Source organism: Plasmodium chabaudi, assembly GCF_900002335.3.
Source record: "Plasmodium chabaudi chabaudi strain AS genome assembly, chromosome: 6".
Lineage (NCBI taxonomy): Eukaryota > Apicomplexa > Aconoidasida > Haemosporida > Plasmodiidae > Plasmodium > Plasmodium chabaudi.
The window spans coordinates 503,161-518,422 of record NC_030106.2 but is presented as its reverse complement, the minus strand read 5'-3'; the positions used below and the strand labels follow the sequence as shown (position 1 = coordinate 518,422).

At 24.0% G+C, this 15,262-nt stretch overlaps 6 protein-coding genes across 6 annotated transcripts; 2 read left to right on the top strand and 4 right to left on the bottom strand.

Moving 5' to 3' along the window:
* Window positions 1-32: 32 nt before the first annotated feature.
* PCHAS_0613700 (ATP-dependent Clp protease proteolytic subunit, putative) lies at window positions 33-758 on the bottom strand (the record flags this gene model as incomplete). The annotated part of the gene is made up of 1 exon (XM_736449.2): window positions 33-758. One exon carries the CDS (start codon window positions 756-758, stop codon window positions 33-35), a length of 726 nt encoding a protein of 241 aa, XP_741542.2.
* A 681-nt stretch (window positions 759-1,439) lies between these two features.
* Window positions 1,440-2,254, bottom strand: PCHAS_0613600 (histidine triad protein, putative; the record flags this gene model as incomplete). Its single annotated transcript, XM_734146.2, has 2 exons — window positions 1,440-1,518; window positions 1,734-2,254. 2 exons carry the CDS (start codon window positions 2,252-2,254, stop codon window positions 1,440-1,442), a joined length of 600 nt encoding a protein of 199 aa, XP_739239.2.
* A 1,431-nt stretch (window positions 2,255-3,685) lies between these two features.
* On the top strand, window positions 3,686-6,021 carry PCHAS_0613500 (N-acetyltransferase, GNAT family, putative; the record flags this gene model as incomplete). The annotated part of the gene is made up of 3 exons (XM_016797493.1): window positions 3,686-3,740; window positions 3,969-5,453; window positions 5,987-6,021. 3 exons carry the CDS (start codon window positions 3,686-3,688, stop codon window positions 6,019-6,021), a joined length of 1,575 nt encoding a protein of 524 aa, XP_016653440.1.
* A 925-nt stretch (window positions 6,022-6,946) lies between these two features.
* Window positions 6,947-7,638, top strand: PCHAS_0613400 (conserved protein, unknown function; the record flags this gene model as incomplete). The annotated part of the gene is made up of 3 exons (XM_016797492.1): window positions 6,947-7,238; window positions 7,323-7,474; window positions 7,579-7,638. The coding sequence occupies 3 exons, from the start codon at window positions 6,947-6,949 to the stop codon at window positions 7,636-7,638; spliced, it is 504 nt and encodes a 167-aa protein (XP_016653439.1).
* A 518-nt stretch (window positions 7,639-8,156) lies between these two features.
* On the bottom strand, window positions 8,157-10,878 carry PCHAS_0613300 (ribonucleoside-diphosphate reductase large subunit, putative; the record flags this gene model as incomplete). Its single annotated transcript, XM_016797491.1, has 2 exons — window positions 8,157-8,465; window positions 8,644-10,878. The coding sequence occupies 2 exons, from the start codon at window positions 10,876-10,878 to the stop codon at window positions 8,157-8,159; spliced, it is 2,544 nt and encodes an 847-aa protein (XP_016653438.1).
* Window positions 10,879-14,278: 3,400 nt separating this feature from the next.
* PCHAS_0613200 (conserved Plasmodium protein, unknown function) lies at window positions 14,279-15,225 on the bottom strand (the record flags this gene model as incomplete). The annotated part of the gene is made up of 4 exons (XM_016797490.1): window positions 14,279-14,599; window positions 14,696-14,777; window positions 14,878-15,077; window positions 15,205-15,225. 4 exons carry the CDS (start codon window positions 15,223-15,225, stop codon window positions 14,279-14,281), a joined length of 624 nt encoding a protein of 207 aa, XP_016653437.1.
* Window positions 15,226-15,262: the final 37 nt, after the last annotated feature.

The following is a 15,262-nucleotide window of genomic DNA, read 5'->3' as shown; positions in this document are numbered from 1 at the left end:
CACATGCACATGCACAATAGAGGAATGATAGCTTATTGTTTTTCCAAAATATGGTCGATCAAATTAAAATCAGATGCTTCCTTTGCATTGAAATATCTATCCCTATCTAATATTTCTGATATAATATTACTATCCTTTTCTGTGTTTTTTGCAATTATATCTATAACTTTTTTTTTAGTGTTCATTATTTCTTTATTTTGGATTTCAATGTTTGTTGCTTGATTAAAAGGTATAATGGAATAGGATTGCTTTAAACAAAACGATGAATTCTTTAAAGAAAATCGATATCCTTTTTTTCCACTACTAGCTAATATACATGCAATACCATATGCTTTGCCTAAGCAATATGTATACACATCTGATGATATATAATTAATTACATCAACTATTGATATTACATCGGTAATTCCATTTAAGTTAACTATTTTATTATTTTCTAAATCACCTGTACTGTTAATATATAAATGAATTGGCTTTCTTTTGGATTCATATTCTAAATATAATAACTGTGATATTATCTGTTCTGAAATATGAGGATATATAGGAGATGATAAAAATATTATTCTTTTTGATAACAACAAAGATGGTATACTAATATTTTGTTTTGGATATTCATTATCATAATATCGTAACTTATTTCTAAGTCGTATCTTGTTATTAGTTTGAGCTATAATGAAACTGGATGGAGTTATATGTTTTTTTTTTTTACATACACAAAAATATATAAAATTTATTATAAATATCCAAAATATACGCATTTTATTTTATATTCTTTAAACCATAATATAATTGTTTATACAAGATCTCATATTTAAAACAAACTTAAATAATATTCATTTTATACACGAACAAATATTAAGGAATGATATATACCGTCGTAAAATTATATGTAGGAAATATCATTTGGATATAATTAGCCGCGAATGCGGGTTACTCAACGATGAGGAATGGAAAACAATATATTAAAAAGTGAAAAAAATTAAAATAAAAGAAATAAGAAAAATAAATAATTAAAACAGAATGCGATCAATATATCGAGCGAAAAATATATACATACTTTTTACAATATATATGCATTTCTAAAACCCGTTATACTCATATTTTTTTGCACATAAATATATAGATATTTATGTTGATTTTTTTTATTTAAAACATATTTTGTACTTGTAATTATTTTGCATATTTTTCAAAAAAAAATAAATAAAACCATTGAGAAATAGAATTCCTTTTCTTGTACTATATTTAGCATAGCACACTAAAATGCCGATTTAAAAAAAAAAAAAGAATGTTAAAATTATAACATAGTAATGAAAAAAATGATTTTAGTTCCCTAATTACACATCATCGTTTAATGGTCGATTAACAGAGAAATATGCATAAGCACGGAAAAAATAATAAACAAAATGCATAATTTATATTAAAAAAATATCGAAATTATTTTAGAGGGTAATATTGTCTATGAACGACTTAATCATCGTGGCTTCCTTTTCCATTTCGTCCATTGATCTTATAGAGCAGCTACAAAAGAAAAAATAATAATAATTAATAAAGTATATGCTTATATGAAAAAATGGTATAATTGCGAAAGTAAAAAAATACACTAAAACTTTCAAATCATCAGATTGTGCCAAAAAATAAAGAGTAGCCCCATTTTAAAGGGAAAATATGTACATGGTCAGGTCATATTGATATATATTAATATTAGCTAGATATAGCTAGCTATTTTTTTTTACTTGAATTCTTCCAATTTAAAATTGTCATCGTGTTTGTTTTGTAAATTTACATGAATTGAAGAATTGCATGAATTACATATTATATTTCTTCCATATCCCCAATCAATTTTATTTAAGTCTTTATATATATTATCATTATTTTTATAATCCAATTTATTTCGTGGTATTATATGTATATGTACTTGATCAACAGTCTGACCAGCATATTCTCCATCCTGTATAGCTATAGAAAAATTATCTGTATTGAATAATTGTCCCATAACATAACACATAAAATTAGATAATAAATGTATGTCTATTATTTCATCTATATCTAAATCATTATATTTTTTTTTTTTTTTCTGAGTTGTTAATAAAATATGACCAGGCAATAATGGCTTGTTATTAACAAACCCATAAGAATGGCTAGTCGTTATAAATACCTCTCTTTTATCAATTTCGTATGAACCAAATTCGTATCTTTTACATGGAATATTTTTATTTACCAATATTCTTTCTAATATTTTTTTGTATTTTTCCATTTTAAAAAAAAAAAAAACAAATGGGTAAGCGTATTATGGAAAGTTTTACTACGAAAATTGTCAAATATTATATTTCAATTAAAAATATATTAATTTGAGAAAAAAAATTATGAACAGAATAGGCATATATGAGCTAGCTAAAAGTTAAGCGAAAGTAAAGTTATGTAGTGTTTTTTCTTTTTCTATAAAAAGGTATTCAATACATTTTACATTTATATATATGAGCATAAGAGCCCCGGTTAATTATATTTTTTAATTTGTACTATTATTACATTAAAACAAATTTTGTTTGTTGACAATTTGCACACGTTTTGATAAATATAATACAGTAGCACATTTCTATTATTTTTTCATATATTATTTAAACAAAATAAATATGGGTTTATTTGGTTGTTTGGTTTTTCGAAATTCCAATGAAATGATTTAACCGTTTATCTATATATCGCTATTTAACCCATGTAACATAGTAAGTAACATTTCCAAGTATTGTTTTTTAGGAACATGTACATGCATATTACAGTTGTTATATGCTTTATTTTGTTTTTTTTAGTTCTATATTTTATATATTTATTAGTTTAATAGTTGAAAATACGTAAATCGCAAATATTGTAACCGTCCATAAAAGCAAATTGAATAAGCTTGTATTCTAAATAGAAAAAAAAATATATATATCACTGATTTATGGTAGCATTGTATTTTTTTCAAACTACTATTTACTACTACATTTTAAAATGAGAATGGGTGATAAAAAAAATAAAGAAACTTCCTGTACAGTCAGAATTTTTTTGACTAAAAAAATATTTATAAAAAAGAATAGTTATAAATTTTTATAAAAAATATTTTTAATATAAAAATTTTCAAAATATGTTCTTAAATTTGTTTTAAGCAAATAATTAATTTTATATATGTATGTATGCAATTTATACCAATTTTTTTTTATAAATGCTTAAAAAATATTTTTTTATGGATTTATTATTGTATATGCAATATATACAGTACGAATATTTTTTTATCAATTTATTTTATTTTAAAAAGCATAATTAAAATAAAAAGAATAAAATAAAATTTTTATGAAAGATTAAAAAGACTATTAAAATAATTTTATTTCAAATACTTAAAAATCAAAAAGAAAATTTTATTCAAATATTTAAATCCATAAAAATGATAATAATGAAGCGCGAGTACCTTAAGTGATAATTTTTTATATCGCGCTTTTTTAATTGATCTTTCGCTTTATAATGAAAAAAAATATTTTTTTTATTTTAACATTATCAAGCATTTTATTATATATAAGATAAAAGTATCAGCTTATAATTAAGAAAGTGAAATAGTGGAAGGTGGGGGGAAAACAAAACAAACAAAAAAGGAAAGCATATAATATAAATATATATAATAAATTATCATTTTAAAAAATAAAAAAGACATCCAACAATGAATATATTTAAGAAGCAGCAAAATGCAAGTTCTATATCCCACATTTTAATGAGTAAAATATAAAAAAAAAAATTATATAACATATAAACGTATTTCTGTATATGTTTATTCCTATGCATGATTACTTTAAATTGTTATTTATTTATGATAGCCATACAACCTTATGTTACATATTTTATGACCAAATAAGACATTTATATTTATTTTACCTGACTTGTTCATATTTTTTTGGTAATTTTACATGATTTTTCCTATTTTTTTTTATTTTATTTATGAACAGATAAACATAAAACAAAATTTTCTGAACCAATCATATCGATAAGGCAATTAGAAGAAAAAGATATCGATGAAGTGAGACAATTATTATATGATCATTTTAACTCCTTAACATTACCAGCAGTTATATATTGGTCTATACAACATATTTACGATTTATTAGTTATTATTATTATAAATTATATTTTTTTCTTGGATTTGAAAAAAATATTTTATTTTCTTATAATATTTTTAATATATTTATATATAAGAGCAAAATTTGAATTTTTAAATCATATAAGAAAAGATTGCCCCGATTTAGAAAATCTATATAAAAGTTATATTGGAGTGGAAGGATGTAATTTTTGGGTAGCGGAAGTATTTGATAATAACTTTGGTTCAGCAAGTAGGACGACGTGTAGTGATATTCATGAGAGGGAAAAAATTATATTAGAACAAGAGGAGCAAGAAAAATTATTAGCTAATGAAAAAAATAATATTGAAATAAAAAATTCCTATGAAGATAATGAAAATGGAAAAGATGATTCATTTGATAAAAAAAATACAACAGAATGTATTACTGGCTTTTGTGGATTAAATGATACACCAAATAATAGTAATAATACAAGTAATAAAAATTTACAAAAAGAAAATAATTCAAATTCTTGTGAAGTCGATAATAATATAAATTCCGAAGATGATAATAAAAAATCAAAAGATATGAGCACTTCATCTTTTTGTGAAAAATCTACTACTAATATTTACAGTGATATTTATTATAATAACACAAATAGTCCATCGTCTATTCAAAATGATGGAAAAGATGATGCGAAAAATGATGAGAAAAATGTAAGCAGTTCTAATTCTACTGATGCTAATAAAGAAGCTACAGATACATCCAATTCGGCAGAAAAAAAAAATTCTGAACATGTTCATAATAATAGTATTACGACCAAAAGTGATAATGAAAATACAAATAATAATACTAACAATTCTAAAGATAATTTAAATTCAGATGAACAAAATGATGAAAAAACAAAATTAATATATGAAGCAAGTGATATATCAAATAGAAAATATATCGAGAATAAAAAAACTATACCTTTCCGATTAAATGATCTTCGAAGAAATATATTTGATAGTAAATTAAATGATGATGAAGATATTAATTATAAATTTATAAATAGAAAAATAATTGGATGTGTAGGTATAATACCATATAAAGGAGATAATTCTATTGCTCAATTAGTTCGTATGGTAGTAAAAAAAGATAACCGAAGAATGAGAATAGGTAGTAGGCTACTAACACAATTAGAAAATTTTGCACATGAACATAATTATCAAGAATTAAAAGTATTTACTAATAATTTAAATACAGATAGTTTATATTTTGTTAAGCAAAATGGATTTGATTTATCACAAATTGTTAGAAGAGGGTTAATGAGAGGTGATTTATTAATATGGTCGAAAATTTTAAACAAAGATGATTTTTACAAATTTCATGGTTCAGGTAATGATAATTTTTCGAAAACGATGAACTTGGGCGAATACTAAAAAATAATGCAAAAAATAATGAAAAAAAATACTGAAAAAAAATAAAGACCGAATGTAGAAAATATTCGAAACAATAGCAAAGTGATGGGCACATGCTTGTTTTTACCTTCTTCCATACATTAACAATATGAGTTTAATTGTTTTAAGATTGTTTATAAATTTTTTATTTATATGCATGAAGCATGCAACATAGGTCTATATACAATGTGTGACATTTTAAAATATGTATACATTTTTGATATTGTTAATTATTTTATCGCTTTATATTAACATTTATTTTTTACACCATTTATTCATACTATTTATTTTTTTCATATTATTTGTTTTATCATAGCTTTTGTTTTATTCACCATATTTTTTTGTCTTTTTTAATTTAATCAATTTTCATATATTTGCATGATATAAAATAACTCCTTCAAAATAAGAATTTAAAAATTTATTATTTTCTAATATCCAGACTTTCATTATTTTATTATTTTATTTTTTCAGATATAAAGAATTATACTAGTAATATATTGGACTAAGTAAGCACGTGTGTGTAAAAGAACATGTACATACGATTACTTATACATATGTACAGCACATAAATGGGTCTATAAACATTTATGTGTTATTCCTTTTTAAAAAAATTAAAATTATTGTTACATATTGGTGGCAATAAATTGGTGTCAGCCATTATTTTTCTGTATTACATTTTATTTTATTGTTATACTATTATCCTTATATTATCATTTTTTTTTGTTTTAAAACTTTAGTAAAACTATAACACACTTTTTCCTAATTTGTTTGTTATACATTTATTCATTACCCCTTGATAAAGCATAGAATAATTCGCAATTCGCCAATTTCATTATTGTTCTTGTTATGTTTATTATCAATAACTTTGGTATTACTTATTCATTACTTTCACAATTTTAAGGTAAAACATTTCTTATAAAAATAAAACAAAATAAAAATACAAAATTTGTTTAAATTAAATGAAAGCTTATTAAACATTTCGAATTTCTCGAATTATTAAAAATGGATTTTGTTTGAAACAATATTTGCTCCTTAAAAGGATACATTGCATATTTAAAATATAAAAATGCATGGTAAAATAATACACATTCGTGTATATATATAAGTAAAGGGGAAAAATAAAGTGTGTGTAATTATGAATTAAATAAATAATATTGTAATTTTATTTGTATAATTATTTTATTATGAACAATTAAGGCAAAAATATGGTTTTTTTATTAACAAGCAATATAAAAAGTGAAAAATGCAATTATATACAATACAGTAAATAAACATACCTGTAACTTATGTACATACACACATATATTGGTTATACAAACTATGTAAATGTTATGTGATAATTTTGTTGTGCTCTCTTTTTCTCCTTTTTTGTTGACAAAATAGTGTGGTTCTTTAACGTTTTTGCTAAGCCAGTAAAATTACGAAGACAAAATGAAGCTCGGCATATTAATATATATTTACAGTATAACATTTTTTATGGTATCATCAGTTAAAATTCACAGAAATAATTACTATATAAGTAGTAATGTTTTTAGGAGTAAAAACATTAACAATTTACCCCATAATAAATCAGTTTATTCTAATGGTAACAAAGGGCAAACATATATACAGAAAGCACAATCTTGTATAACAGACATTAGAAAAGGTTTTTTTAAGCAAGTGGTTAATAATATTAATACATATGGTATAGCCATTGGAGTCTTTGCCTTTAGTTCCCTATTAGGTATGAATACATAATTAGGTGCATATAAAATTGTATACGTTATGTATATCCATTTACTTGTCATATTATTTATTTCTTTAATAGGTCTTTTTTACAAAATAACAAATAGAAAAAATAATGGGAATGGTACAAAGGATTTGGACAATGATGAAAATGGATTGCCCAAATATCGGTGTGTGAAATGTAATTTATTAATATATCCAGCGAAAGGACGAGAACAAAAATTCTTAAAAGACGTAAGATTATTATACCGAACAAGTTTATATGAACCAAATATGTAAACATAATTTTTTTTCAACTATTTCATAAATTTTATTCTATTTTTTTCGCTGCTTTACAGAACTACATTTGCCCTAACTGTGGACAGTCTGACATGGGAAAATATAATACTCGAAAATAATTTTTAGTGTCATTTTTTTTATTAAAAAATGTTTATAATTTTATACTTTCATGTTTTTTCCACAATTGCATTTATACGAATATGCATAAATAACATATCGAATAATGCAATAATTAATGGATAATTTTTTTAAAAAAAACTTTTAATATTACTTTATGTTCGTTATTTAACAAATTTGAAAATTTGCCAAAAAATAAGTTTATAGTAGTATGTAAATAAGCTCGAATGAAATATACTTGCATACACATGTGTTAAGAAAAAAAAAAGAAACATAAACAACCAAAAATGTGTTGATTTATTTTTAATGTATTTTTTTAATTAGAGCATACATATTTTATATGTATGTACATGCAAAAACTGTCGCTATTCATTTATAATAGCTATTTTATTCATATTTTTTTTATGTATTTTTTTTTTTTTGCAAAAATATAGCTATTATAATGGCGACTGTTCATGCAGTTTGCTCTTCATCCACATTTAGCTGTATATATATGTGTGCATATTTTTATAAGAGTAACTTAACCTGAGCACATTAAACATGGCTCATCATTGTTACGGCGTAAAGGACATGCATTTTGTGTAACAGTTGATTCAGTTGAAATTGTCTCTCTTGAAACTTCTCTAGTAATACCCATACCATCTGCATTTTTCAATTTTTCTGCATTTTTAGCTACTTGTGTGTCAACTGTAAATTTAATAGCATCCGTTGCTGCTTGAGTTCTTAAGTAGTATGCTCCGGTTTTTAATCCTTTTTCCCATCCATAAAAATGCATACTGGATAATTTTGCGAATGTGGGTTTTTGTATGTAAATGTTTAATGATTGAGACTGAAAAGGAAAGAAATAAAAATCGAATGTAAGAAGAATGATATGTGTGCAAGTTTTTATATATAGCCATACGCAATAATACATGTACATGCATACAAAGTAGTAATAGCAAACAGGCTGTAGCTATACAGCTTATCGCATCGATTTTTTTAATTTTTCACAACACTATTTAACATACCTGGTCAATGAAAATACCACGATCAGCAGCCATATCAATAATATTTTTTTGTTTGATTTCCCAAACGGTTTTATACAACTCTTTCAAGTCACTAGGTATTTCGCTAATATATTGAACACTTCCATTATGGGCAATTAATTGTTGTTTCATATCTTCATCCCAAAGACCTCTATCAAAAAGATCTTTTAACAAATGAGGATTAACAACAAAGAATTCACCACTTAAAACACGTCTGTAATAAATGTTACTTGTATATGGTTCAAAGGATTCATTATTTCCTAAAATTTGTGACGTTGAAGCTGTTGGCATAGGTGCTAAAAGAAGAGAATTTCTTAATCCGTGTTTACTTATTTTTTTTTTTAATAAATCCCAATCCCAATATTTATTATCTACTTTTGCATTCCACATATCAAATTGTAATATTCCTTGGCTTGCTGGACTACCTTGATATGATTCATATGGTCCACTTACTTGTGCCAATTCAACAGACATTTCTAAAGCAGCATAATACATAGTTTCAAATATTCTTCTATTTAATTCTTTAGCTTCTTCAGATTCATATGGATATCTTAAAAGCATAAATGTATCTGCTAATCCTTGTACTCCTATTCCAATAGGTCTATGTCTTTTATTTGATCTTTCCGCTTCTTTAACTGGATAATAATTTCTTTCAATAATTTTATCTAAATTTCTAGTAATAATTTTAGTAATATCATATAATTTTTTAAAATTAAATTCTTTTTTTTCTCTATCAACAAATTTGCATAATGCAATGGAAGCTAAATTACAAACAGCTACTTCATCAGGTGATGTATATTCAATAATTTCACAACATAAATTACTGCATTTAATTGTTCCTAAATTTTTTTGATTCGATTTAGAATTACATGCATCTTTATATAACATATATGGTACACCAGTTTCTATTTGGCTTTGTAATATAGCAAACCATAAATCTTGTGCAAGAATTGTTTTTTTTCCAAGATTTTCTTCTTCGTATTTTGTATATAATTTTTCAAATTCTTCACCCCAGGTTTCACTTAAGCCTGGACATTCGTTAGGGCACATTAAAGTCCAGTTCTTATTTTCCTTTACTCTTTTCATAAATAAATCAGGTACCCAAATAGCATAAAATAAATCACGAGCTCTCAATTCTTCTTTACCATGATTTTTTCTTAAATCTAAAAATTCAAAAATATCTGAATGCCATGGTTCAACATATACAGCAAAAGAACCTTTTCTTTTTCCTCCACCTTGATCTACATATCTTGCTGTATCATTAAAAACTCTTAACATCGGGACTAAACCATTTGATATACCATTAGTTCCTCTGATGTAAGAATTTTGAGCTCTAATATCTTGTACAGCCACACCTATACCTCCTGCTGTTTTACTAATCAATGCACATTGCTTTAATGTTTCAAATATACCTTCTATTGAATCAGATTTCATTGATAATAAAAAGCATGAAGACATTTGGGGTCTTGGTGTTCCCGAATTAAATAATGTAGGAGTAGCATGAGTAAAATATTTTTGTGACATTAAATGATAAGTTTCTAAAGCCTTTTCAAGATCATCTATATGTATTCCTATAGATACTCTCATTAATAAATGCTGAGGACGTTCAATAATTTTATTATTAATACGTAATAAGTAAGACCTTTCTAATGTTTTAAATCCAAAATAATCATAATTGAAATCTCTTGTATAATCTATTTCTTTATTTAAACGATCTTTATGTTCCATAATAAAATCATATACTTCTTTACTAATAAGACTAGCAGGTCTACCCCTAACGTCTTTGTAAGTATATAAGGCTTCAGCAACCTTTCCAATATCATCACTAGTATTTTTATGTAAATTATCTGTAGTTATTCGAGCAGCTAAAATAGAAAAATCAGGATGTGTAGTAGCCATATATGCACATGTTTGTGCAGCTAACTCATCTAATTCACAAGTTTTAATTCCACTATACATCCCATTTATAACACCTTGTGTTACTCTAGCTGGATCAACTAGCTCATGAAGACCATATGATAATCTTTGTATCCTCTTTAATATTTGATCAAAAGAAATATCTTCTTCTTCACCCCTTCTATTCAATACATACATAGTTTGTATTGGCTTACCAGATGGAGTCCTCTTAATACCATCATCATATATTCTTCCAGAATCTGTTTTTTTTAATTCCTCACCCTCATTGGATGAAGGTAAACGTTTTATGTTATCATTCATTTTGTATATAAAAAAATAAAACTACTTAATATATGATGAAAATATATCTTTTCTCAAATAGGTATATAAATATTATGCACACACGTGAAAAATGTTTAAATAATTTTATTTATTTTTTAATAAATAAAAAATTTTTAATAATTCTTTGGCATTACTATTTTATGCTTTTTTATGATGAACTTTAAAATTTTTAAAAATTCTTAATACTTATAAATACCATAAGGATCAATTATTTGTTTGCATATGTTTTTTGTCTGATATACTTCAGATATTTATAAATCGTTTTATTTCCTACGTAGTGGAGTGCATATGCTGTATGTGCATTTGTATGTGTCTTACTAAGTTATACAAGCTCTCGTATTTTTTTGGTTGGCTATTTTTTAATACCTTTACAATTTTATATGTATGGTTTTGATTTACAATATTTTTATATTTACAAATTTTATAAGTTTTAAATAGTTTATTCGAGTTTGATACCAAAAGAATGTTATACTTGTGTGTGTGTGTGCTTGCCTAAATATGGGAAGACATAAATAAAAATAAAATAATACACACACACGTAAGTGAAATATTATTTTCTCTTCTCTCTGTTCTAAATATTTTTTAAATGTCTTACAAAATTATAAAAAACAAAAAGAAGGATAAATTGCAAAATGTATTTTCATCCTTGATCAATATTACAATTATGTAATATATAACTTGTCGAAAAGTTTTTTTTTTATTTTTTAATATATATTAAAAATAGTAGCAATCCATAATATGTATATTTTATTCTGTATATAATAAATATAATATTAACAATTTAATAAATGGTATCGAAATTTAAAAAAGGAGGCATACACACTTACATATTTGCGCCCAACTATCCGAGACAAACATGTATATCATATGATTAATCAATTATATATTTTTAATAATAAAAAAATATATTAATTAGGTAATGCATAATATTTCAAGAAATTTTTAATGTAATAAGAAATAAAAAAACACGAAACACAATGCTAATAGACAAACAGAAACATAAATAAAAAAAATTGATTGGGGCACAATTGCAGATATAAAATATGTTTAATACAACCCGCTTTTATACAAAAAAAATGAAATACAACAATAAATGGAAAATGAACTAAGAGTGGAAAATAAGCTGAGAAAAATAAGCTGAGAAAAATAAGCTGAGAAAAATAAGCTAAGAAAAATAAATACGTATTAACAATAAACTAATTTAACAATGTTTATTCAAAATTGAAGTTATAAAAAATTATGCATATTAATAATATATAAGTGTAAGAAGCATGAAATAAAAAAAATAAAATTATAAATTGTATATTTTTTAGAATAAATAATTAATATATTTATCTGTGAGTTGCATAAAAAATGCATGTACTTGTTTTTTATTTTTTATTTTTTTATTTTCCAAACGTAGCACAAAAGACGAGCTTTACATATAAGAGCTTATTTAACAACACGTATCAACACATGTAAATTTTATTTTTTTATTTTCCAATTGCACATATAGTTGTATACAAAAATAAAGATCATATATATAAAAATATGAAACACAATGAGCTATATTATATGTATATTTAAAAAATAAAAAATAATTATAAATATTATCGAAGTGTATAATCTCCCATCAAATATTGCAAAATGGATACAAGAATGCAACGCATGAAAATATTTACTATGAGTAAACGAAAAAAAAAAAAAAAAAATACACAGCCCTAGTTAATTATGCATACACATGTATGCTTTATCATGCATATTTGTTTATGTTAGCACATGAAAATGGATTAACATGTTAATTATATATACACATATATTTTTTATGTATAAACTGCATTATTTATAAGAAAGCCTTCTCATAAATATAAACATAAGATTGGTATAACCTTTTAAGATTATATATTATGAAAAAAAAAAAAAAAAAAATTTTTATTCTTAATTGTCTCCTTACTTAGTTTAACTTAATTTATTACAATAACATATTTACAATTTGTTTGGACAATTGGTATGATAAAATATAAGCATAAGAAATATTATTATGTATATATATGAAACTTCATTAGGCTTGAAAATGATGAGTTGGCTTTTGTTCCCCTTTGATATGTAGCACATATGCATATGCTAGTGGATACTATAAATCGTAAAATAAAAAAAAAAAAAAATAATGGAATTATATTTTAGTGTACATTATCAAGGAGAGGCTTCAAATTAAAGCCAACCATCATTTTATCAAAAATTGTATTTTTTTATTTCAAAATATGGAAATTATTTTATGTAAATATGTAATATGTAAATATGAATATGCAAATTATAAACATTTCTGCTACATCCATTTGCTTACACACTTAATAAGTATGCAAAATATGAATGCATAATAAATTTTAAAACAAAAAAAATAAACTACTTATATATACAAAGGTGTTATATATATGTAACTGGGCTTGGAGATACAATAAGCTTATTACACATAATTCCCTTTGAAAAAGCATGCAAATAATTTGTATATATAAAATGAAACAGCGACATGATTTGCAAAAATGCAGAGCGACCAAAAAATGAAAAAAAAGAAATGAAAACGAAAAGAAAACGAAATGAAAAACGAAAAGAAAACGAAAAGAAAACGAAATGAAAAATGTAAAAAATTATTTTTTTATTATACATACATTTTGAGAATAAAAAATTCGAAAAACTATCATATTTATATGCAGTTTAAAATGTTAAGAAAATTCGAAAATAAAGTCACAATATAATATGCAAATATGCATGGCATGCATAATAAGTATGATATGCTCATATAGTAAAATATGTGCACTTAGTTTTCTTTCCTTCTATTTATTTCTTATAAGCATTTCCAAAATTTAGATAAAGCGAGATGTACTACTACCTATCTAGGTATAGGTATCCATACATAAATATGTTCACTATGTACATCAAATTTTTTATTCTTAAAATTGAAAATCTATAGCATACAAAATGGTATGTAGTTTACTGTTACTGTAAAAAATGCATTCTATGCTAAAACGCCAAAGCAATTCGCAAAAGAAAAAGTAAAGAAGTAAAAACAAAGAAGTAATAAATATGAATTACAAAAATTAAAACGTAGAAAAAACTAAGCAAAAACTAGAAAAAAACTAAAATTTAAAAACTTAAGTATAAAGAAAAAAAAAAATTTAAACAGCTTAATAAGTAGGAATGAATACTCCATACATATATGCTTGTTCCATTTACTGAATAGGTATGTGACATTTTTCCATTTACTAATTTTACAATTCATTCGGAAAGTTGCATAATTTCTATCGTACACATGTGTATAATATAAAAGTAGAAAGCGGCGAGTAAGCAAATCCACGAATCTTAGTTACTTCATTTTATACTTTTACAACCTCAATACTAAATCTTAATTTATATAATAATCATCGATTGATGCCAAACTTTGTTTTCGATAAATATCATACAACTCTTTAACTTCAACGGTATCATATGGGTTATTAAGATTATATATATTTTGATTTTGCTGAAGGTATTTTTTTTTTGGATTTTTTTTTTTTTTTTTTTTTTTTTTATTATTTGTATTATCTTCAACATAAAAACTAGTTTTATTATACACAATTGTATTTTGGCATTTATTACTTATCGATTTTTTTGATTGAATTTTTAAGCACTTGCATGTTTTGCATTCATGATTGGTTGTGCTGAAATTCCCAACTAAGTTAAGTTCCTACGAAATGGGAAACGTAAACACATGTGCATAACAGAATGAAAAATTCATGCCACACTAAAACTAATGATGTACAAAAAATAAAAAATATATAACCTTATCATCTACAAGGCAGTATTTTGCACATCCTACAACCATATTAAAGTTTTTAGAGTAATTAATATTTCCTAAGAATCCTCTAAAAAATTAAGATACAATTGAATTATTTGAAAATTGTTTGAAAAATTTAAATAAGGTTATAAATGCTGAAATTAACAAATCAAATTTAGTATCATTACGCGATGTTAGTCAGAAATCCATCTGTGTATTTTATAATATTTTTGAAAACACCTTCATGCTCTTCTATATTTTTATTATAAATATTTAACTTCTTTTTTAAACTTTCAATTCGTTCTCTTTGTTCTATCAGTTGGGCATTGTAAAGATTATTCATGTCGTCCATTTCTGCGCACCTTCGAAGAGTTGCATTCATTTGCACCTAGTAAAAAATATAAATAAAAAAAATTATTTATATAGCTGCAAACTGATTTACATCCAACACAGTGGCATCTATATGTGATTCATTTCCATGTTATAGAAAGTGGGTGTCCCATTTATTCGTTTACCTGCTTGTCTATGCTCTGCATTTTTAGTTTATTGTGTATTTAAAAAATATATATAATT